The following is a 26,324-nucleotide window of genomic DNA, read 5'->3' as shown; positions in this document are numbered from 1 at the left end:
CGAAGGCAAAGCAGTGGCCGTTAGCGGGCATTCTCTCGAAGGAAAGAAGAGAGGAGCACGAGGCAGTGCACACGACACCTCACGCTGGCCTCTGTCTTGGCTCCCGGAATTTTGTTCCCACTTAAAACATACTACATTTTATTGAGTAGCAGTTTGCATAAATGACAGGACTTCTACGATAAAGTTTCAGCTCCCCAGCTGCGGGGCTCGGCCCCTTCTGGGCACTGAGGGCGCAGCGTCTGCGCGGCCCCCGCGGCCCGTGCCCGCGGCCCAAGGAGCACGGGGAGCGCGGGTGTGAGTCCTCCAGCCGAGCCTCAGCACCAGCGAGGGGGCCCGTCTGACTGCGGGGAGAGCCGCGGCCGATTACAAACCCGGGCGGCCTGCAGGACCTGGCAGTGACTTTGGGCATGGTTAAGAATTTCCGACAATTCATGGCAAACACGCAAAACAATGGCAACTAGCCAATAAAGCAAAGGGTAAGATTTCCCAGCTTTTCGTTTTCAGCTTCTTTCCCCACTGATTTGCTAATATAAAAATTATTGTATTACTCATTGTGACAATCGTTTCACAATCAGTTTTATGTACCTCATTATTTCAATTATATTCATTAATCACAGCACCACATTAGTCATAATGATGAACTAACCATGAAATAGGAATAACTTATCTTTCCACAGAGCAGACACTGTAGTCCTACATAACTAGAAAACAACATTTACAATACATTTTTATACATAGCTCATGTTTATAATATGTACAAGTGCCTACTCCATATTTTCATGAAGTTCTAACATGACCCAGGCAGAATCCTAACCCCAGGCCTGCTACTTCCACAGCCCTTCTCCCCGCCATCTTCTAGCGAAGCTCTGAGCAGCACCCTCTGACGCTTTGTCCCCTCTCATCCCACACCTACCTACCGGCAAATCTACCCTCAAAATATGTCCAGTATCTTACCACTTCCCGAAATACTACACCTCAACTCCTAAAACAACATTACTGAAATATAATTAACATACAATTCAGCCACTTAAAGTATATGATTCAACGGTTTTTAGCAATATTGACAAGAGTTGTGAAATCATCAGCACAATCTGTTTTAGAACATATTCATTACACGAAAAGAAATCCTGCGACCATGAGAGGTCACTCGGTTTTGGGGGTTCCACTGCCCACTACATTGCCCCCTGGCTAGAGACGCTCCACGGGAGCAGGGGTTCTGCCGGCTTTGCTCACTGCATCCACAGCAGCCAGGCCAGAACAGCATCTGGTTCAGAGTCGACATCCAAAAAACATTTGCTAAACAAATGAGCCAAAGGAAAACAGAACGGAGAACGGGAGTGTTAATCCACATTTTAGACTTCTGTATCCTCTACTGCAGAGTTTTACTCAAAAATATTAGGTTGGAGATGGCCAATTAAGCACTGTTCACTTCCGTGCGGGTATTTCAACCTTTTCAGGCTTTTGCTGTCAAACCCGTAGAGATCACATAAAGAAGAGATGTCTTAAATGCCAATATATAGATCTGAAAAAACTGGGAGTATCTCCAAAGAAATGAATATATCTTTCCTTTGCATTCATATTCACTATGAGGCTTTAACCTCAAGAACGACTATAATTCCCTGTACAGGATCCTGGTATCACATCCCCTATTAACCACGAGATTGCTTACATGGAACAATGAAAACCAATGATGCTCACATAAGATCAATTAAATTATTAGTTTTTTACCTACAAAAATTTTCTAGCAACCTGGAGTTTTTTTTTTTGTTAATCTTCAAAATTTTAATTTTCTACCAACTGTAGAAAGATCTTTTTGGGGAAATCACAGCTTTGGGGTCAGACTCACCTGGGCTAAAATCCTAGTCATATGACTGAGGTTGGGATGTTGTTTAACTTTTCTGGCCTTTAGTTTCCTCGTCTATAAAATCACATTCATAATTAGAAAGTTTCTGTGAGGATTAAATGATGTACTGTAGGAAAAAGGCCTTACCCAGAAAATGGCCACTTTCTCTCCTTCCTTCCTTGCCCCCTTTTCCCTTGTCACTCAGCTATTTTCCTCATCTCCATATATTCTGATTGCCACTCCTGCCTCACACAGAAGCCAGGCTCTCAAAAGCTCTGACAGCTTCTCCATCCCTGACTTCCAGCCACGCTGCTGAGTTCTCGCTCAATGGTCCCCTCTGCCCTATTGCCCACTGATGATCTTGCCCCACTTCTGGAAAGACTCCTTGCCCCCGTCTGTAACGCTTTCTTCCCTGGTTCTCCTTCACCTTCCTGGTGTATCCTCAGCCCCTTGGCTGATCTCTTCCTGTCTGCGGATCGGTGCTTTTTCTGGCACAGCGGCCCCCAGCTGTGTGTGGCCTAACCCCTGAAACATGACTTGGGATGCGCGCTACGTCTAAGACACACATCAGATTTCAAAGACTCAGTACAAACATTCGAATGTAAAATGCCTCTTTAATAAATTTTATACCAACTCTATGTTGAAGTGATAAAATTCTGAATAGATGTGTTAATAGAATATATTGTTAAAATTAATTCCACCTATTTCTTTCCACTTCTTTTACTGTGGCTTCTAGAAAATTTAAAACTATAGATGCAGGTCACATTACATTTCTCTTGGAAAGCACTATTCTAGAGGATCTTGTCTTTTTCTCCTCCCTCCACTCTCCCTAGCAAGAACATCCACTTATGCGGCTTCAGCTTTGTGTTCACTTCCGTGTCTGATGTCTAACCCTCACCTCTCTCTGAAGCTCCAGGGCAGAATTTCAAAAGTGCGTCTACATGAATATTCCACCAGCATCCCAGAGGAAAATGCGCCAAATTCAACTTATCATAGTCCTCCCAATAAATACCTGCTAGATATTTAAATGGAGCAATCCTTCCTCTCTCTTAGATAACAGCACTATTATCTTATCAATTGCATAGGCTAGTACCTCTGTGGAATATTCTTAAAAAATTTCTTCCCCTCATCACCCCTTGCATAGGTTGGGGTTCTTTTAGCAACCATCAGAACCTACTCTGGCTAATTTTAACAGTAAAGAAATGTATTAAAGGATATTAGAGAGCTCGCAGATCCAGAGAGCCAGACCTGAATGCTCTGTAGCCAGCAAGAGCACCAGTGCCTGTCCACACTGTGGGATGGGCTGTGCGAAATGCTGTGACTGCGATGGAGAGCCGACAGCTAAGCTCATGCCAACTCTGTGGAGTTAGCCCCGACCACAAAAGCAGCTCTTCTACTGCTGGCCCCTGGGATTCCACACCTGGCCGGAGTCGCCTTCCCCACTTGCAGCTTCCCCATGATGCTCAGTTTGAAACAGAAGTCTTCCATGCATTCATTTGATCCGTGGATGCTAGGCAACATACCTGCACCTCTCCCGCAAGGGCTGAGGAAAAGACAGTTTTCTGGCTCCTTTATAATGTCACAAATTACCAAAATGTAAGGAATGTGTTAGACAGATATACCTGACAAATTTGGGCCACCATCCACATTCATTCGTTATATTTTAAAACTTCTAAGCTTCACAAGTTCCTTATATTTGTTTCTTCCTTTGTATCTTTCCTCCTATAGCCTAGTTTTGCTTGCATTATTTCAAGTTTCCTAAATGCTCTTCCTAACACCAGTAAATCATGCTTTCCAGTCTTCATGCTGCCATTAACATATGACATAGAAACATGCGTTAGAGCGTGCCTCTTATCCCCGGAAAATCATTCTGTGACTCCCATTGCCTACACACAAAAAATTAAACAGCATTCAAGGCTTTCAAGGATCTGGACTTAAATACATTTTCAGCCTTTCTTACTAGATTCCTCACTCTCCTTCACATCTTACTGCTTGCCTCTTTCAAATACTTAAGACTCCTTGACCACCTGAGTTCGCTCTCAAGTAAACTCTCCTTGGTGCTGCTCACTAGCTGAGTTTGGACACATTGCTTAGCCTTTCTCAGTTTCAGTTTCCTCACCGCAAAATGAGGCCAAACTGACCTTGCAAGTTTGCTGTGTGGATTACTGCCAAATGCGTTCACATGGCACCTGGAATTTAACAAGCATCGCAGAAAATGTTGCTCTTAGGACCATGTGACTGTGTTCTTGACGATTTCTCAGCTTTCAGGAATGCCTTCACCACAATTCTCCGCCTAACAGAATCCAGTCTCTCCTTCACAGCACTGCTCATGTCAACCTCTTCATGAACACTCCTGTCAGGAAATATAAGGGCTCTTTCCCGTCTTCTTCCAGAGCCAAGCATCTCTTCAGGTATTTAGCACACATTCCACTGCCTTGTAATGAGTTTATTGTCTAAATGTCTGTGATTCCAATTTGGTGTCCAGATTGCCTAACTTGGTATGTGGCACACATTTAATGGTTAATCATTACTTACTAAACTCAACTGACTTTTCTCTGGATCTGACCCCCTGTATTCTGCAGATTTACTACAGACGCTTTATTATAGGAGAGCAATAAAATATACCTCATTTTTACTTCCCATCAATATGTGCAATCTTAGTCAAGTCATTGACCATTGCTGGGTTCAAATGGACTATTTCTCAGCTGGGAATAATTACATCTTATGCACCAACAGGCAGGGGCCTAGAGGGGTCTTCCAACTGAATACTCACCGATGATTCTATAGCACTGCTCTTACTCCTTCACATGGTCTGAAGACTAACATAGATGGAAACAATTTCTTTTTTAATTAAGAAAAGCTCTTCCTTTTTCCCTAAATGTACTTTCACATGGAAATTCTGGAGCTATTTTTACTTCTCCTTGTAGAAACTTTAGGAAGAAAAAGAAGTAAGAGTGTTTATGGGTAAATCGGAGGTACGATAAGTAAGCCAATGTCTGTGCAGCGGGACAAGCTGAGCTTATCAACTTCACATAGTCCTTTGCCACTCTTCTAGCCACAGGCCTTCTTGCTGGTCCTACAGCGGTTGACCTTGTTTCTCAGATCTTGGCACTTGCTTTGCCTTAGATGCTTACTCTGTATCTCCCCAAAGGTCATCCACACACTCGCTCAAATGCCAGTAACTCAGAAAGTCCTTTGCCGATCATACATTAGAATAAGTGGCTCTTATCATGATGGTTTTGGATATAGAACCTTTTTCCTATGGTAGCTTATAAGTAGTGAAAATATTTAAATCTTGATTTCCAATATACTGTCACGAAACACTTTCATTTAATCAAATTATTATTTTTCTGTGGCTCTTTGGTGATGAACTAATTCAACTTTATTGTTGGGATTACACAGTCTCTTAGGTAACTAACTGATTATCAGGATTTTAAAACTTGATGATTTGTTATTCTAAATTTGTTGATTGCAGTCAAGTGAATTAAAAAAATGAAAAAGCTCTATTTTTAACTGTATTTTACTATTTCTTACATATGTGCTAATGCTCACAGAGATTGGTAATCTAAATGGACTTTCCCAGGTAAACATAAATACATAAAAAATAAAATAAGTGCCTCCCCTCCCACTTGCTATCTCCTACATCGCTTTACTTTTTTTTTCTTCATGGTAACATAATCAATGCTTTAAGTTTTACTATCTTTATTATTGAACGAATGAATGAATGAGCCCAGAAGGTCCCGTTAGGATGTAAACACCAGAGCAAAGGCTGCTTCGCTCGTTGGGCTGTAGGGAGCGACAGTGCTCCAGGGTCAGCTTTCACGTGGCTTCTTGAGATTTGGCCGGCTACCGCAGAGCTCTCGCCGACTTGGATTTGGTGCCTTTGACAAAGGGTGGTAATGCTTTTCATCCCTCTCATGGCTCCCTGCTTTCAGCATCATCATTTAGCTACTCTTTAGTGACTCTACCGGGAATAGGATACAAATAGAAAGAGGAGAAATAAAAAAAGCCAAGGTAGCTACTTTAACAGAAAGAGTTGAGGTAAAAATTTGGCAAACACTAGGTTATGAAATTATGCAATATGTAGATGGACTATTTCCCAAGGTATTCCTAATTTATCCTTGTTAATGCGTGATTATGAATTGACTATATACTCCTCACATATAAACATGCTGTATTTTAAAATAACTTTTCTGAAGAGAGATATAGTTACTTTGTATTACCTAGGAAAAGATAATTGAATTTAAGTTAAAAAAGTATAGTTAATTCTCTTCAAGAAATGACTTATTTTCTAAATCTAGACTTAATAATAACATGATTCATGGTCTATTTAAAAAATAACTACTACATGGGAATTGAAATATTAAGTAATTATTATTATTATTATTTTTTAATGATCTCAATGGCGGGACAAAGAGCGGGTTGTATGTGGCAAGGTCCCTTTCTCTCAGGGCACGGCAGGGGTCCATCAGGCGGGTCACCTTACTAGCGCTGACCAGGTACCTCCAGATCGGCTGGTTCAGGACTCTGTTCCTGGGAGAGGCTAGAACTGTAATTAAGTCAGGTACCGAGTCTTGGTTTGGTGACGTGGGGCTTAGCATGTGTGACTCCATTTTGGGCCTGCTGTCTCTTTTTTTACAGTCCTGAGTGAAATTTTCAAACATTTGAATTCATTTTCCGCTTGCTGGACTTCTGTTTGTTTTCCTCCACTCTCTGAGGTCAGGGGTTAAGTCTTTTTTTTTTTTTTTTTAAAGATTTTGGTTTTTTTTCCTTTTTCTCCCCAACCCCCGGTACATAGTTGTATATTCATTGTGGGTCCTTCTAGTTGTGGCATGTGGGACGCTGCCTCAGCGTGGTTTGATGAGCAGTGCCATGTCCGCGCCCAGGATTCGAACCAACGAAGCACTGGGCCGCCTGCAGCGGAGCACGCGAACTTAACCACTCGGCCACGGGGCCAGCCCCTTAAGTAATTATTTTTTTTCCTTTCAATGATTTTTTAGAATGATATAGATTCACATAAACAAGCTGTACAGTTGGTGTTCATTTCCTAGAAATCTAGTGAAATGTACCTGATAAATTCAACTTTCGCCACAAAGCCAAAATGAGAAATCAAAGAGTTAAACAGCCTTCCCCCTTCACAACATGTTCCACCTATTTGGGAATACATGTTTTAAAGTCTGGCAGCAAACAGAGGGATAGAATGCGAAGCAGTCCACTTAGAGGCTTTCTCTGCAGAAATAATTTAGTATATTCCAATTTGACCAAAATAGTGAGGAACTGATAATTCCATTTAAAAGAAAAAAGTAATAAAGGAAAAGCAAATATTTTCTAGTACAATATTTAAATTACCAGATTAAAGTATTAAAATGTTTATTAAGTGACACATAATCAAATTCAAAACAGAAATAGAGGAAAAATGATCCCACCTGAGAACTGAGAACACTCTGGCCATTTTGCCTATTGCTCGGATTTTGTTCCTTATCACCTCCTTCCGGGCGGCAGCTGTTGCTCCTATATTTTAAAACAGAGAGTTGAGCAGTCAGTGACTTTTCATCTAACAATTATTTTACAAATTTACACATATAATAGACCAGTTATTTTTTCCCCTCCTCTAAAAGGATTTATGTGTAAATCAAGTTTAAAAACCTAATGCTTCTGGCCATTAACACTTGGATGTGATTCTTGAGAGGTCCCCAAAGTGCCAGAGTGGGTTCTGAGATTTCCAGGGGGCAGTGGTAAAGAGCTAACTGAACCATCACTGAGCAGACAGGTGAGTTCCAGCCCGTCTCCTAACGGAGCTCCCTTCCCATCTGATTCTGCACAGAGAGTGCGCATGGCAGGCAGCGGGACGGGAGCCACCAGGGCCTTCTCCTCATCTCCCGTCTCCACGCTGGGTAGACGGGTGCAGGAAACCAGTTTGTCAAAAGTGCTCCTTGCAAGTGATCAGCCAGGGAGTCTCAGCTCCCTATGTTCCCTGCATCATCATTTAGATTATTTAATGGCCATAAAACATTTCTTTCAGTCCTTGATACTTTTTCATCTTCTGATTGGCTCATAAATTCTAGAGGAAAAAGCAGAAAACTACTGAATTGGATTTAGTGAGAGACAGTGGCACATGGTTTACATTCTAGTACTTATGTAATAAAGTTACACATAGATCTGTCTGGATACATTTTACCACTTATTACATTTTCCAAATGGAAAAAAAATCAATCTACATAGGTTTTGTTACTATAGATGAAGTTTCTTTCTTTCTTTTTTTTTAATGAGGAAGATTCCCCCTGAGCTAACATCCGTTGCTAATACTCCTCCTTTTTTTTTTGCTTGAGCAAGATTAGGCCTGAGCTAACATCTGAGCCAATCTTCCTCTACTTTGTACATGGGATGCCACCACAGCACGGCTGATGAGTGGTGTAGGTCTGCACCTGGGATCCAAACCCACAACCCAGGACCACTGAAATGGAGCATGCGGAACGTAACCACTCAGCCACAGGGCTGGCTCTTGAAGTTTGTTTTTTATAATATTTTAAAAATAACACTACATGATCTTTTTTTTTTAAAGATTTTTTAATTTTTCCTTTTTATCTCCAAATTCCCCCAGTACATAGTTGTATATTTTAGTTGTGGGTCCTTCTAGTCGTGGCACGTGGGGCGCCACCTCAGCATGGCTTAATGAGTGGTGCCATGTCCATGCCCAGGATTCAAACTGGTGAAACCCTGGGTCACCAAAGCAGAGCGTGAGCACTTAACCACTCGGCCACAGGGCCGGCCCCAATACTACATGATCTTTAATGGATCCATTCTGTTTCTTTCTTAAATTCCCAAGGTATGTTTGGAGAAGAGCAAAACACAGAAAAACACCTCTCTTGTTAAGACTTTTAGAACCCAAGGTAAAAGGAACGAGATGTCCTTTCTATACATCACACGGGGCTTTGTAGGAAGTGTGACCACAAGCAGATTGTCTTTCTAATTCTACTGCCGCTAACAGAAATACTACAAAGATTCTGTTCAGATGCTATCAGAAATGCTCTAATTCCAGTCAACAGTGTAAGCCACATAATTTGCTCCGAGACTGCACTCTCTAGATGATAAGTGGTGTAAATGTTGGTCTTTTAATTTGTGATAAGAACAAGCTTTCTGACCTTTTTGGAAGGAAAGATTTCTGCTGTTTCCTTTACAGGGAATGTTTCCCTTTTAAGAATGTGACTTGGAATCTTTTTCATTGTTCCATAGGGTCAAACAGTTAATCACCACCCTAACATTCCTCTAAGGAAGAAAATTCATACCAACACTCACATGATTTTGAAGTGTTGGAGAAGGCCTCCGCTTTTTGCTACATCCTAAAAAAGTGAAAATACAATGGGCTCCTTTCTTCTCCTGGTGGGGTTAATCTGTCAGAGGGGATCCTAATGCACACCCATGGATGCACCCATGGGTGTCCCCAGAAAGTGCCCCAGGGAGCTGGCTTCCCCCATCTCCCCTCTGACTTGACAGCCTCAAACGGCTCATATTCGTGTCCACTTCCTTCCCTGTGTGGCAATCACACCATGGCAGGTATCTCCCAACACACCTGAAAGGCAGGACTTACTAGTGCCAGCCATTCTGCCCAAAAACAGTGGAGTCAGTTTAAATGCATATGGCAGAAAGTCGTTCTCCAATCCAGTCTTTCTGATAATCAAGTGGAATTGGCTCCTTCAATTATACTCTATTGGCCAGAACATTGGAGGGGAAAACGGAGTGTGTGTAGACCCTGCGTCAAACTTTATTCTGACCTTCTAACAATATTTATTATCTATGATTTGTGATTAAAATTTTTTTACACAATAAATTCTGTCCTAGAGACCATCTAAAAGACTGAAGTTTCTGTGCTTGGATTTTCAATGATTTATGATCAAGAAACTAATAAAGGACATTTGTTAAGGAAAAATAAGCTGGTCACTTAAGGTGGTTTTCCTATATATTTTTTTTTTCAGTTATTCAGTTAAATGCTGCTTTTGGTCTAACTATGGAGTCCGCTATTTCTACTCTCAGTTTAATATTCCCCAGTCTGATGGACCCAATCACTCAGAGGTCACCTTGTCGTAAGTGTGGGAAAAGACACTAACCCTCTCCCAGATTATAAAATCAATCTGATAGACACAAAGAGTGGAAAGTATGGGAGAGCTCCAAAAATGGTGACTACGTTTAGAAGCACAACAAGAAAAGCAGCAAGAAGGAGTAGTTAAATGTCTAGAAATAAAATTGTATATATTTAAGAGAAATGAGAAGGGGAAAACGTAAAATCAAATAAGTGAAAAATATCTAAGAAGGATAATCTCCCAGCAAGTTCTCAATAAAAGACTTGTAAAAACCATAACCAGAGCAAAGAGAAGCAGGAAACTACACTGGAAAGGGAGGGAAAGCAATGATGTAGAGTCGTTCTTCTCAGCTCAGTGTGAGCTGATGCTCACAAAAACACCCAAACAAATGCTGAATTTTCGGTGTAAAACGAACACTCTGACAGCCAAAGCCAATTTACCATTCCTTCTTTTTCAGATCTAATGCCTCCCTGGAGAGTTGCTGCTGGCGCCATTGAGTCGATTTCGACCCCCAGCACCCCTGTGGATGCCCAGTGGAGCCCCGCCCACTCTGTCTGTGCCATCCCTCTCCCCATGGAGAGCGTAACAGCCATCGGCTTGCCATAGTCAGAGTCGTGCTCCCAACACAGGGACGCACAGCACATCACAGCATTTCTCTAAGTGAAGAATGTGGTCCCTTTTCAAATTCCTCAATAACCCCGGTAAGTAAGAGGTTTGACTACTCCTTTCATAAAACTGGGATATATTTACTCAAAAAGTCAAATAAGCTGATCATAAACAGTTATCAGAGAGATTAAAAACTGATGTCTCTTAAAGTTTTACCCTGGGGATTACCTTCAATATTTTCCAAAAAATCAAAATAAAAAATTAATACCACACATTTATAACCTCACAAAAATTTAAAATATCCAAATAAAATATCTGATTTAAAATGTAATTGAACTTAAAGGAGCTGAACAATAACAGGATAGAATTAAGTTTGGATACAAAGGTCCCTGCTTATTTAGCATTTCTATTCTTGGTTTTCGGTATTTTACAGAAATCATTAAAACTCTTTAAAAAACTTATGTTCCATGACAAGTCCACAGTTCGTATTCAACAGACAGATCAAGGAAAAGGCATGTTTTTCAGAACTTTACCAGCTGCCACATGCATATACAACGTCATAGTCAACATCCTGGAATGCGCTCTGTTGAAGCTGTGGAAATGACCACGGCGGCTCAAATGGAAATTCACTATGTTGGATAAGGAAGGCATGTGAAATACCTTTTACATTAAAAACGTCATAACTACTTTTCACTGAAAACAATGTAATCACTCATTTTAACCTGAAAGTCCCAACTTCTGAAAAGCAACATTTCATATATTTGAAAAAATAATTTTAAGTAAAATTTCACTTTGTGTTTCCATCAAATAATTATTACTGTTTTCTTGGACTTCTCTCTCTCTTCATCCCTTAAGTTCTAATCTTTTACGCCTGTGGTATTAGGCTACCATGTCGAGAATCTAGGCAACCCTGCACGCTCAATCTTCCTCAGAGTGGAGGAGGCTGACGTACAGACCGAGGGGACCTTAAAGGATGTGCTCTCCCCGTGTCCTTCCTGACCTTAACTCAGCACCTTGCTGCTTCTCACAAGTCATAGCTGTCTGTGCCGAGCGGCCTGGTGGGTGAGGGCTGCACCCACAGGGGCATGCGGCCTCTGACGGGAAGAGGAAATGCAGCGGCGTCCTGAGACGCGGGCCACGCGGGGTGTCCGCACGCACTGCAGATGCTGGTTCTGTCACCTGCGTACAGTCCCACCCTGTAAGCTTCTACGATAAATTCCTCAGTTTCCACTGAATTCAGGGCGTGGAGACAGTGCTCTAGAGAACAGAATTTATTGCCCCTATCATTTTCTTTAAGTGTTCTTGTGAATTCTATCCTACATAGCCTGCCCTGTGCTAAGTGCTAGCAACAGAGATAGAATACAGCAAGGTCCCTGCTTCAGGAGAGCACGGAAAGACGACAGAGGGCTGTGACGGGCGTTCCAGTGGAAGCTGCAGCGGTGTGCACAGCGGGCTGCTGACAGCTTCTCAGAGTGCACGAGGGCATCTCTTCTCAACGCACGTTCAGTAACTTCAGGCTGCGAGCCTGAAATCAGCTGCAGGTGAGAGAATTGATGCCATGGAAGTCTGCGAACGCTACAAACCAGGGCCATCCTCCCCCAGGTGAACGGGTTGTTAAAATATAGCAGCCCATCACTGGAAGTAGATGCTAACTGCCTGGGGGCATGAAGAAAACGTTTACCAAAACAGTGATACTTGAAAGATTAAAGTATAAGCGAGTCAAAGAGTAGGGAGAATGGATATTCTCTGCAGTAGGAAGAGAATTTTCAAACATGTGGAGGCAGCAACATTCATGTTTCCTTGACACAATGGGTGAGAAGTCTGGTGTGTATGGACTTTGGATACATCGGGTGAGAGGAGAAGCAGGAGGTGCCTGGGGCTAAGCTGTAAAAGCTTTAGAGCAGCAGTACGCCCAAACACGAAGTCCAGACGTTAGCATACTGTAACAGCGGTAAACAGAATCCACTTGTCACTTGCTCCCCGAAAAAAGGAAGAAAAAATTGTATTGATGGATGGGCGGAGAGAGAGATATGTGACAAAGCGAATATAGCCAAATGTTAATTGTAGAAAGTAAGTGAGGGTATCAACTACACAATTCTTTCAACATTCCTGTATGTTTGAAGCGTATTGTGATGAAATGTCAAAAAATACTTGGAAGAGGCTGGGTTTTCAGGGAAAAAGAGAGAGCAGCTTTGAGAAGAGAGGTCTCCCTTTCTTTGTGGCACGTGAGGGATGCAGAGCTCGCCAAAGGAGGCACTGAAGGAGAAGTCTCCATTTGGGGACACTCGGCCTCCCCTCCCTCCCTCTCCAGCCAGCTCCAGGAGAAACCCGACTGGTAAGATTTTGTTTTATAAGCCAAATCCAACAGAATTGAATTGCTTTCAGTATCTTTTTGCAAGTGTAAGAAATGAAGATGATCAGGTACATAAAAACTTTACACACAAATATCTTAGAAAATAGGAATATTTTCATATTATTAGAGTGAAAAAGGAGCTTTTAAAAAATTGAGTTGTTTACTCTTTAATGAAAATAGTAGCAGAAATTTTCTACTTTACTATACTGGTCTCAAATGTTTTGCTATTATTTAGGCTTCTTTCTTTAAAGAACTTTTAACTAATACAAGTATATCATAGCAAATTTTTAAAATGAAATATACTATATAAAAAGGTGTGCACATACACTAACATACACATACATCTTTTTCAAAGGAAAGATGTATTTTAAGAACTATATTTTGCTGGGAGGCTTTAAATCTCTTTAACCTTTTAATTCAAATTCTAAGAAAATAATACAGAAAATTCACCACTTTTCCAAACATGTTAAAAGTTAAAGTTAATCTCTGCAGGAAACCTATTCTACTTGAAAGTAAAATTTTATCATGGTTTATTATTATTGACTCCAGATTTTATTTTTCATCAGAGTATAATTACTGAATTTAAATAAAGGCTATTGATGGAACAAAGCATAAGGCGTTGAGATAAGAAATATCTTTTGTTGTGTTATACCGAAGACAAAAATGTGTTTGGTTTCCATCCAAACTCAACAGTTTTGAAATACAAGATAGAGTGCAAAAACATATGTTTTCAGATGCCTCTAAAAGCCTTGCATAATTGGTCTCCATAGCCTTTTACAGATGATGATCAATTTATAAGGATACAGACTGTCTTATTTGGGAGAAGAAATGCCCCAAATTGGCCCCCATAAGGCTGCAAGGCCATACCACGTGCTATAATCCCTAAATCTTATCTTTCTTGTCTTTTCTCTCCCTGACCTAGTTTAACAAAAACAAATGTTGGGCTTCTATATCCCAACAAAGTGATGCTCTCCAGAAATTACTCAGACATCTGCCCAGGTATGCTCTTGGCTATGTGTATAACAAGTGCTTCACTGCACTTCCCTCCACCAGGCGCTGGTCCTTGGATTTAGGGACAGCACCATAAGCACTGAGTAACTGTGTTCACTCTGATGGACTAGTTTTAAAACTGCAGCCTTTAACTTTTTCTTTTTTTTTTTTGAGGAAGATTAGCCCTGAGCTAACATCCGCTGACAATCCTTCTGTTTTTACTGAGGAAGAGTGGCCCTGAGCTAACATCTGTTGCCAATCCTCCTCTTTTGGCTGAGGAAGATTGGCCCTGGGCTAACATCTGTGCCCATCTTCCTCTATTCTATATGTGGGTCACTGCCACAGCATAGCTTGATAAGCAGTGCATAGGTCCACACCCAGGATCCAAACCAGTGAACCCTGGGCTGCAGAAGTGGAGTGTGTGAACTTAACTGCTACACCACCAGGCCGGCCCCTAAATTTTTTACTCATTCATCTACAAAAGAATATCCTCCAAATACTACTACTCCCACCTCCAAGTTTAAATAGTTGTAAAGAATATAATATTGTATAAAATTGTAAACATTGCTATTTTAAAATTAAATGACTACATTACTTTTATTAGCCAATGGCATATAAAGTACCACAGCAATTTCATCCCACCATCATCCATTGAGAGAAAAAAAAAAATCTACGAACAAGATATTCATTGATATTTAGAAACCTTATGTTAGTCCTTTTTCTCTTAGAAATTGTATTTCCATTTCAATTTCCCTGATTTTACTCTAGTGAATTATATATGTATACTTAAAAGTATTTTTATCACATTATACTTTGCTATCAAAAATATGTTTAGAAATTTAAATTAAATGTACTTTAAAAATTTTCTGAGACAATAAGGCCATAAGTATTCAAAAATTCCTTTGTAATCAAGATCACAATTAATAGTAGTACATAATTGAGCTAGATAACATAAACGTATGATAAATGTTTACAAATATTTAAAAAGCATAGAAATAAAATTTTATTGGCATGCATTCCTTAATGATAGGGATGGGAAGAAGGTTACACTGCCTTGATTAAGGAGATTTCCTAGACACTAAGTTTGTCCGACATCTCCCTGTTTAGTATTCCAGTGCCAAACATCTCAAGGCAATGTTCATAGTGATTACACCCGGGGAGAACTTTGTCTTTCTGTTAAGATGGGAGAAGGGCAGTTGAGAAAGAGAAGGTGGTAAAGAAAAAGCTGCAAGGAGGCCTGCAGCCTCCACAGGCTGATCACTTTCAGGGAAGAGGACATATGGAAGCTGAGGATGTGAAAATGCATTCCCTCAAAACTCCTCTTGAAACGTCTTTGCATAACCCCAGGAGTGCAAATATTCTGGCCCAAAGGCTGCTGCTCTACCAAGAACTGAATTCCTTAGTTTCTAGAGTTGATAGCTGTTGGAAGATCTCCCTGACTAGCCATAACTTGGGAATCCTGTGTCATGCATTTAGGGTCAGTGCTGGTTAAATCTAGTCCAAAGAGATTGCTAGGAGCTGCTGATAACAAGATAGCAGTATGTATGCTTACGGAGGTTACGATACCAGGCAGAGGAAAAACCTTCTGGATAGCAAATTTTATGAATCGCTGTAAAAATTCACCTTTTTGAGGATTATAACCTAAAATGTTTGGAATACCTTTCTAATTTTGATTCTAGCTCTACCATATTACAATCGATGACAAAATTGGGACATAATGGCTACACACTTCAAATCATTCCAAACCACATATTCTGAATTTCTTCCATATGTGTTTTAGCTCAACTAAAATCTCAGCAAGTAACAGAATCTACCATAGTGTGATATTTGGCATAAGGCTATTCTGTCTTCTATCCCATTTTGAAAGCAACAGAAGATCCTTTAAAATATATTTTTTAAATAAAAATTCTCTCCTGTGTAATGGATTTTAAGAAATGCCAGTATAGCCTAGACTGTTTTTTCCTCACTTCCCTCGTCATAAAACATAACTGAATTCTTTGGACAGGAAGTCTTAGAAACGCACAGACTACTCCCAAATGTCAAATAACTGTCATTATTTGGTTATCTTCCTATGTAGTCAAACGTTACTTTCATTTACAAGTTCTAATTTGATTCCATGGACTTTTGTTCTCTGAGACACTGTGTTCCATCTGTTCAATGACTCCTCAGTAGAGTCACAGAAATTGGCTATAAACATAATTCCAACTTGTGTAAAAATGAAAGTCTTTAACACAGATTAGGAAGCTTCTATTGATTTTTCAAGAAACTATCACATATTTGGCCTAGGCCTTACAAAGGACATCTCAGTTTATTTATATTTACCAAAGAAGAAACTAATAGCACATGATATCCTACTTGGATTACTTCTTTATCCTGACAGAAACACATCAATTTTATAAACTGACAAGTGAAAATAAAAGTAAAATGAAATAAAATAACAAATGTCAAGTAAATAAAGTAGATTTATTGTCTAAATGAGAAACAATCATAATGCTCAGATTTTTAATCTATCAAGGATTATTCTGGATATAGATGAGGATACAGCAGTTAAAAAAGGTATTTATTAAGGACCTAATTGTACATACCTGCTAAATGATGGAAGAATGCATTCAGACTAGAACTTAATTCTGGACTCTTATAGATTTATAAATTTATCAAATACTAGACTGATATTTAAATGTCATCTCTGAAATTATACAAATTGAAGGGAAGAAATCGACAAATATGATAAAATATTATGTTTGATTGTCCCACGTGTTACACTCTAGATAGAAAGTTAGCTGAGTACCATGTGACAGAACAATAAAAAGCAGACTGAAAGAAGTAATGCAGCCCCTTCATGTGACAGAAGAGGAGGGCTGGGGCACCGGCATGCACTGAGATCATCTGAAACAAAGTCACTCAAAGGTGTCCTGATGCTATTCAAGACCTAGGCAGAGTGTTCTGTCAGCACAGGGGGGATGCAGTGAGGTTTTGCCCAGGAAGGAGACAGGCAAACGAGCATCAGGTTCTGGCCAATGATCGGTGCACAGGCATGCCCAGGCATCTGACAGAGGCAGGAAGCTGCCCATGTCACGAGACTTCAACATCACCTAAATATATACAATCCTATCAGGGGAAAGGGATACGCCAATCCAAAATGTACTGGTCGGCCACTGAGGCAGAGTAAAGAAGAGAAGCTGAGGCAAACATCTGAAACATCTAGGGAAGAACTGTCCCGAGGCCAAGGACCTTCAAGTGTTCTGGCTCTACTGCAAGGCTTCAGATCACAAAAACCTGGCTCATCCCCTCTTTTAAGACATATGAAGAAGCTGGCATCTGAGAGGCAGAACAGAACACTGATGAGGAATGTGTGCTCTGGAGTCAACGACCGAGGTTTGAGTCCAGCTCCTCCACTGACTAGATATGCTATCTTGGGCACATCACTGAGCTTCTTTAAGTCTCGCCTTCCTAACTATAAAGTGAGGAATGTTCTAAGTGCCTTATTTGCACTATTTCACAGAATCCACTTGACAACCACATGAGGAGGTACTGTCAGTCTCCACTGTCCTTTGTTTGCCTAAGTCAACAGCTGGAAAGTGGTGACCCAGAGCCAGGGTTCGTTCCAGTAGCAGGCTAACTCGTCTTCGTGGGCAGGCGGAAGAATTAAATAAGGAATGTGTTCATTCATTCTCAGCATTCAACAAATGCACGTGCCAGGCACTGTGCTCCCTGCTAAAGCATGTAGCACAGACCTCTGGTACCTGATAAGCACATACTCAAAAATGTTTGCTATTACTATTAAGAAGGAGGAAATGTTTGTGCAGAAGTGAACATTCCAGTTCCCCTATCAGTTACATTTCTCACTGTAAACTAGAAGATTGATTGTGTGGTCTTCATTAACATCAAACTGCTAAGTTGGGACCTCAGCTGTGTTTTGCGACAACCAGGCTAAAGGCTGGACCCCAGATGATGGTAAATTCACCAGGGGAGAATGCTAGCAGCCAGGATGCTGCTGGCTTTGCTTTGAGAAAAGAATGGACCACTCGAAAAAGAGGCTGACCAAAGAGAATCAAGACTTCTATTTCTAGAGTTCTGAGAAACACTGGGAGAAAAGTTTTATAGCTTCTTACAAGCTACAAGTAAAGATGAATGAGTAAAACAGATTTTTAGCAAAGTGAAAATAAACCTCTTTATAGAAAACACTTTAAAATTTAAATTTTCTGAGCCTTTATTAAACTTTTTCATAGCCTTTGAACCTGCCATCAGAGATCAAACCATTAATCTAAAGAGAATGTTTTCCAAACTCTGGACTCACAACAACTCTGTCTGCAGTTGTTGACTGATTATTGTCACGTAAGGACAATCTTCAGGCTGAGAACTTGGACCCAGAAAATGCTTTAGCATAAAGAGAATCGTGAAAGCTCTGCCAAAAATTCCAGACAAATATGTCTTATTGTCTTATGGCATCAATTTGCCACAAGCTGACATTACTCACCATAATTCCCTCTGTGAAGAAGGCTTTGTTCATGCTAATTACCTCAACCTGTTTGTGAGAAGTGAAGGTTTTCTAAAATATAGAGACATGCATATACACAAAATCTTTGTCTTCATTGAGGAAAGAGAGTTCTCTACTTTAACGCTTTTCAAAGAAAGAATACATTAAGGTTTATAGAATACACGCTTATTTCCCTTCTTATTATGCAACATGGATTTCCTTCTAAAACAAATTTTATAATACATTTAATTGAAGTGTATGCTTAGATATAATAGCTAATGCTTAGCCAACGTCATCATTATTTAAAGGAAGGCTCTGATGCTAAAAAAGCAATGATTTTAAAAACTGTGTAAAAATATTATATATGTGTATAATACATGTATCTATGGAAATATAGTATAAAATCTGGAGTATTTTCTAGAGCCTTATTTTACTGTGAGTATAATATTACGGCCATTAGAAGATGGTATCCAACTAATTAGCTATAATAGGGATATGGCTGTTTTTTTAACATTTAATTTTTTCTGCAAAGTCTGCACTTTCATGCAGTGTGAAAATTACACCAGGTAATAAAGAAACACATTTGTGCAAAATCATGGTAGTATAATAAGAAGAGAAAGCAGTACTTTTGACGCCTCTATTACTGTATCATTTTAATGAGTTACTTAAAAGGATTTTAATTATTGTAATCAAATATGATGAGCAAGACTTGATGATACTGATTAAAATATGATGGCGAACCAGGCACCTTGTGTAATCGTTGGGGCCCCAAAACGTCAGCAGCCATAAATAGGATGGGAATTTATACCCCACTACCTAGAGATGCCCCTGCATGTTTTAGACATGTTTTAATTTTAATGATATACTGGATATAACGATTTGTTTCCTTTTTATGGCATAACCACAGTGAAAAAAAGCAGTTACCTGTACTATAAAGTGCACAAAGCACAGAGGATACATTTATCGTGACAAAAATGACTTAGCTTCAAATTACACACTATTACAGGTAATTGAAAAAAGTATAAACCAAGAAGATATTAACAAAAGTCTCAAAAGAAATTACAAAGCTTTTTACAAATCACTGAATAATCTTTCTTTTTTATATCTTCCTTTTCACTTCCCCAATTACATCATGAAAACTCAGTTATTAGAAAAAGATAAGAGAACTTAAAACTGGTACACTGATATTCATCTTTGCATATAACTTCCTGAAAAATTACATGGATTTCTCATATGGCCATACTTTCTAAAGCAGCAGAATACATAAAGTGTTTTTCGTTTCCTTATTAGGAGTAGAAGAGGACAAGAAAGATGTCCTCTTTGTTTCCTCCTTCAGTTATCAAATATTTTCTCTCAATTCATGCTCCCTCCCCAGCCCTCTGAATCCTCTGTAAGACCAGCAGGTGCAAGATTAGGCTCTTGTGAGAGACGCTCAGCCTGATGAAGGCAAACACCATGTGTGTGTTTGCTGTTGAACACACAGAAAAGGTATTTCATGAATAAATATTTTTACATAGAAAGAAAAATATATGAAATAAAATAGAAATATAATATTAAACTTGAGGTACTCTGAATTTTATTTTCTTTTTTGGCCTTTTTTTAATGATGTCAATTTTCTTTTTATGCTATTATAAAAATAAAATTTTGCTGTTCGCCTCTTTTCAATAATTTGATATCCGACAACCAGAGTTATGGCCCTAATATTTCATTTTCTGGCCAGACTTACATCTCACAGTAATTTTTCTGCACTGGGTGCAAATATTTTTCAACAGCTGCTGCCTGAACCGCTGCACAGCCCTGGTTCTGGCGCGCTCCCTGCTCGCGCCTTCTTTCTCTGCTACTTGGTTGTCTCTCTTCCTCAGCTTCATGGAGAAGGGTCAACTTTAAGGATCAGTCCTCAATTTTCTTATATTTCCTTCCACATCAGCAATTTCAGAGGCGTGTTTCACTCTTAATAGGTTCAATTGTGACTTTTAACTCCAAGCCTCTGTCACCAGCCCAGATTTAGTTCCCAATTTCCAGGACCCATTCCCAAATCTGCCTGGACACCTCCAGAGTCACGTGTATCACTTTTACTCAAACTCTTGTCTGTAACTGAAATTGCCTTTCTCCTGAAACTGAGTTTCCCCATAAATGTTATCATCTTCCCACGCACTGAGGTAAGAACCACCCAAATCAACCTTTGTTTCCTTTGCCCCTTCTCCAGGCCCCACTGATTCTGCAGTTTAAGTATCTGGACAGCCCTTTGGAGCAGCTCCCTTTTTACTTTATTCTTCACACTATCATTGTTCAGACCTAGTTACCTCAATTTTGAGACACTTTATTAAGCTCCTAAATTATACCTGTACTCATGTTTTACTCAGTTTCCTGGCACTTTTCCAACCTTGGAAAAAGTTATTTGCTTTTTCTCAAATATTGCTTCTATTATGTGATTCCTCTGCTTACCAACTACAGGTTATACCTGAGTGCTGACAGAACAAGAATCAGACTGTCACTGTGCTCCTCAGAGCTCTGTTTTGTATGTCTACACATTTCTTTCTATTTCTTATATTGAAATGTAATATTTTCACTCTATACTGTCAATTATTACAGGACATACAAGTTTTTTTCAGGTTGGGTACCTGAAATATAGGATGCTAAAATGAGTTGCTCAGAAACGACAATAATTACAGAACCAGGAAGAGGTCGAAATTAATGGCTCTTAGTACACATGCTGCCAGATGGATAAAGCAGAGGGGCGGGGTTTAAGATGAAATTTATCTTGAACATTCATCATAACAATAAATACAGTTTTGATAGAAAAAAATATGACCAAACCTTTATAGAGGTATTCCTCAAGGACCGATGAGATGCCAGGCTAGTCCCACTAATTCCCAACTTTGCACTTTTAAAAGTTGGGAATGACTTTTAAAAGCTAGACAGAAAGAAGTAGGGAGATACTCTGGAACCTGTGATATTAGATATCAAGAATTATCTAATAATTCAAAGCAGATGACGGCAGATAATTTTCCTGTATACAATTTAGATGGTTTTGTAGAGGCATGCAAGAAACTGCTCTGATCCCATATTCAGTGACTAGCCTGTGGTTAACATTAGAATAAGGCAAAAATGTGGATAAAGGATAAGAGTTCTACCATGTGGTTTGCTCTTTAGATGAAAGCAGAGACATAAATTCCAATTTAATATTACGTCTTTCCAGTGCAGCCTGAAACTGTATTTGGCTTGAAATGTAGTTTTATTATTTTTTCTTTCCCTTCTTATTCTACAGGATTTCGGTTTCACCTCCACAATTCTTTCTTTTTTAGCCAGACTTATCACATATTATAGTCTCAAACAAAATTTGTGTGTGTGTGTGTGTGTGTTTGTGTGTTTATATGTGATCTCAGAGTCTAAGATTTTAGGACCTAAAAGAAAGTTCCAAATAAATAAATATTTCTAAGACATGAAATTGCCGTTAGGTTTCTAATGCTTACCGCTATTGCAGACTTCCTTATTATGATAATTAACAATAAGGAAACCTTTGTGGTGCAGATTGCTTGATTTCTGTCAGCTTTTTCCCCTACTTTGGGATCACTTAGTAATCCTTGGTCTGAAATGAGTCTTCTTCATTAAGGAGAATTAACTATCAAATGAGGTACATCTACTTGGATTTCCTCCTTCTCTAAAATGTTCTGGTAAATAACAACCCCAAATTGAAACCAGACTATCATTTTGTCATCCAAAATCAGAAGAGGAAACAGGAAACAAAGACCCCAATACATAAGAATTAGATCCTCAAAAGACATTCATCGGCATCAGACTGCTTTAAAACTTTTACAAGGTAACAGAAGTTTTGTATTTTATTTTCAACATAAAAGAACCACAAACCAATTCAGAATAGCAACCTTCCTCTAGCTAGGCTATCAGATTCCTTGATTTGTAAGGCACAAGCTAAGGAGGAGAGATTCATGACGTGCTGTGCAGCCAGCAGAAGCCCAGGGGAGCCAGAGGACTTCTGTCTCTCAGATACTCCTACATTTTTAACACAATGAAACACTTACAATGTCTTGGAGTAAACTAAGGTTAAAGAAATTGAATTAAACTGTTTTATTTGCATTTATTTGACTTTTATGGCCCCTATTTCTTTATTTTATAGTATATTTAATAGAACAAACTAAAGTATATTATGTTTAGTTATTAGTGTTGTCTTGTAAAAAAAAAAAAAAGCATCATGCTGTTTCAAAGAAAAAGATTTCCAGCACTGTAATCACTGGTTGTGGAAAGTTCAACAGGCTGACAAGCAGCCGGGCGTTAGTGTGAATCCAGGCTCTGTGGCTTCCCCAGCTGCGAGGCTGCACGTTCTAACCTCACCTCAGCAAGTCTCAGTCGCTTCCTGTGTCAAACAGGGATGATCACAGCACCTGGATCAACAGGCTGTTCTGACGTCAGAGATGATGTAAGGCATCTGGTAAATTTATATATATATACACACACTTAAAATGAATGACAGTTAATAATTAGAAATTCTTGTTGGTTGAAAGGTAAAATTAGTGAAGAGTTAATACATATAAATGACTGAGAATGATGCCTAACACCCAAGTGTTAGCTGCTGTCATCATCATCACCATTAAATGGTAAAGGGGAGCTGACAGAACCCGAAGGAAAAGAAGCAAAATTAATCCCATACCTCTCCTTCTTCAAGGAAATGAGAAGAATCCCTATTTGCTAGAGACTTTATACACACTAAGAAGTCAGCCTGATATGACGAAAAGATAGTCATGGATTATAAAGGCCCTATTACTCTCTCTGACTTTTCAGTTGACACTGGATTTGGAACAAAATATTGAGAGGGGCTTGATAAATGACTCATGAAGAGATGCCCTCCCCCCTTGGAATAACCAGCAGTTTGAGGAAGAGCTTTGATTAAGTCCTCTGACGTCTTCTCTTCCTGCTTTCTTTCACCCCTGTGGCCCACCAGCCCAGGAGCCTGGCAGGCAGAGCAGAGGGCCTGCCCCCAGAGCACGTGCCTGCAGGAGGGGAGGGTGGGAGGACCGGGAACTTCATCTGAAGGTTGAAATAATTTTACCAAAAAACGAAGAAACTATGTTCTCAATAAACTCTAGTCCCAAAGAGAGTCAAAGAATTCTGGGAAGTTTTACAAGTTGCTCTTTGAGCACCTTTGAAGAAATCCACAGTTTTTGTGTCGTGTTAAATAAAGCACTAAAGAACACTTCTGATTGTTTACTCTGAAATGTATAATATCCTAAGTTAAACATACTTTTAATTAATACTTTTATTTCTGACATTTTCTTTTTTTTCCTTAGAGGTCATATTTATGAGATTTGAGCTAAAACCATTTAAGCATCATAGAGTGAGATTTCAGAGGTCTGCTTAGAAAGAAAAATTCTTCCAAATGCTTTGAAAAGGACATGCACTCCTATAGTTGGAATTAACAGGCTTAAAAGCAACTGCTGATGGGCAGAGCACATGAATTGGAACTAATTATTTTAAAGCAGAGTAAATCACAAAATACATCCTTTCATGTAAGTGACTGAGAGGATGGGTACAGAAAACTCACTCTACGTGAGTCAGTCTTGGTAACGTTCAGCCGTGCAGGAGCACCGTCTGTTGAAGTGTGCAGGCATTTCTGGCTACAGCAGCTGGCACATAGTAGGCACTCAGTATGTGTTTGCTGAGCAAACGGATAAATGTATCATTACAAACCTCCGCAGGTCTGCTTATGCTATACAACATGCTACATTTTTATTATCTGGTCTAAATTATAATTATTGGCTCATGAACTTGACTATGATAGAGATTTGTTAACATAGGAGTATCGCTTTATTAATGCTAATTAACTTTCTTTTGAGGAATAAAAGGATCATAGTGAAAGACAGCTATTGAAAATGTTTGTTGACTTTTAAGATGTAGATTCCATCAGATTAGTATTCTTCCTTTAGAAAAAAAGTCTCTGCCAAGGGAAATACTCTCTCTTAAATGATATCACTATCCTCAGAAAAGAATCTGGATAAAGCACAAAATATCCACTGATCTCCTGATATTTCAAAATAGATCAATATATTTACTTAAGTAAATCCTTACAACTATTCTTGAGCTAACTGTAACCTAGTAAAAGTTTATATATATATAGACATATACACACATATATATTTTTTTTTCTTTCTTCCCTAGATTGAACATCCCCTTGCTGTGTGATATATGACTAAAGAATAGTATATGGAGACAAGTAACGAAGACAACAGAAGTTGTGGAAAGGAGAAAAACGAGATGGTGGCAGTAACTGTACACTTTAAATTTACCCTAAGCACATAGACTCCATTTACATGAGTGTATAGATGCCTTTATTTTACTTTTGCCCGCAGCATTGGGTATTTTGCATTTATAAATGTGACCTGTATTAAACCCAAGTAAGCACTAAATCATGCTGTTCAGATACTAACTTTCAGAAAGGGCCACATTCTCTTTTCCTTTTACTGAAGCGCAATTTTTAAAGGTAAAAATCTTATCATTTTAAATTTGCCACAATATCTAGTTTCCCCTGCCACCTTCCCCGTTTATTTTATCATTTGTCTTCTTCTCTTGATACTATCTGTTCACACAGCAGTCTCTCCAGCCAGACTGCAGCTTCATCAAGTCGCAGGTGTACTGCAGCTGAGAATCCTGAGCGCCCCCCGAGGACTCATTATTTAGGAGAGTGACGGTTTAGGGGAGTGAAGGTTGCTCATGCACTTTCCTCCTCTAACTCTATTTTTGTTAGTTTCCATTCATTTTGGGGTGCTTTTTTTAAGACCCAGAGTAATTTTTTTCTCTCCATCTTTACCCTCATGGATCTTTGTCTCTTATAGATAATGTGTCTTCTTCGAGGATAACGAATACCAAATAGTATCTTAAAAAACAACAATCACAGCATATTCACTACTTCTCATTACAGGTATGAAGAAATATTAGGATTGATAGAAATACCAACATATCAATGTGTAAATATCTTCTGTTATCACAGACATCAAAATTTGAATAACCGACAGGAATAACCTCACTAAAGGGCACTTTTAAAAGTTACTCAGTAAATGGTAACATCTGCTAGAAAAGAAAGGATGACGTTTTTTTTTAACAAGGAGAAAAAAAGTTACTTAGCAATGTGAGCTATCGAAAGATGGTTATTAACATTGTTCACTATTTCAACGATGTTTTCAGGGTAATGGAAAAATTCTCTCACGGTTTTTCTTTCTTATATTTCTTCAAAGTAAATAGAAAATATAATAATATCTTTCATCCTCAATAGGATGTTATGATTTAAACATAATGCAAATCTTAGAATTTATTCTTAGGGTTACCTAGGAGATGCCAAGTAATTACCTGGCAAATAGCAATCAGCGCAAAGACTAAGCCTCTTACCATCAAATCCGTCCTCTTCTGACCCTAGTTCATCATCTGAGCAGATGTTGAGGACATTTACCAGCATCTCAGTCACTGAAAAGAAAAAGGAAAGAAAGAAAAAAAAGTCCAGATTTTCTGTTATAACCTTAATTATCACTCTGGCATTGTGAATGAGCAAGCTCAGCAAATACATTTCTTACCTATATTGTATAGAGAATCTCCTGCAAAGTAGTTTCTATTAAATCCAGACTATAAAAAAGATAACAGGCTTTGTGATTCTATGCACACTTCATGTTTATAGAATTATTAGCTCATGCCTGTGAAATCTAATGGTAACAGTTACTAGTTGTAGGTCAACAGATAATGGACAAATCAAATATGTGAATGAAGTATAAATCTATGAAGGAGAAAATGGTCACTTTAGAATTTTAATTTATTTGCACACTGATGCTGCTAGATCTAGCCCAGATTGCCCATTTCTGTTCACAGGGACTAAGTGAACGCTGGGTCTCTTTTTTATTTTTTCAACCCCTGGAGAACCTAGCACAGTGACAGGCATGTGGTTTTGTGCTTAATAAAAACTGCTGATTGATGAACTAA

General features: G+C 39.1%; 1 protein-coding gene and 1 long non-coding RNA gene across 18 annotated transcripts in view; one reads left to right on the top strand and one right to left on the bottom strand.

Annotated features, from left to right (window-relative positions):
• PPP3CA (protein phosphatase 3 catalytic subunit alpha) overlaps positions 1-26,324 on the bottom strand; it is a 287,954-nt gene that overhangs the window by 9,258 nt on the left and 252,372 nt on the right. For all 17 annotated transcript variants that reach the window (XM_070263369.1, XM_070263363.1, XM_023637650.1 and 14 more), the window contains 2 exons: positions 25,743-25,817; positions 7,270-7,354 (listed from right to left, as the gene is read on the bottom strand). In XM_070263369.1, coding sequence (XP_070119470.1) covers positions 7,270-7,354; positions 25,743-25,817 — 160 coding nt within the window. The remainder of the gene's footprint in view (positions 1-7,269; positions 7,355-25,742; positions 25,818-26,324) is intronic.
• Positions 20-26,324, top strand: LOC102147439 (uncharacterized). Its single transcript, XR_290040.4, has 3 exons — positions 20-476; positions 10,379-10,622; positions 24,519-26,324. It is a non-coding gene; the product is annotated as an uncharacterized lncRNA (long non-coding RNA).

The sequence above is a fragment of the Equus caballus genome, chromosome 3 (genome assembly GCF_041296265.1).
Source record: "Equus caballus isolate H_3958 breed thoroughbred chromosome 3, TB-T2T, whole genome shotgun sequence".
In the NCBI taxonomy this organism is placed as follows: domain Eukaryota; kingdom Metazoa; phylum Chordata; class Mammalia; order Perissodactyla; family Equidae; genus Equus; species Equus caballus.
This window is presented reverse-complemented; position numbering and strand designations above follow the sequence as displayed.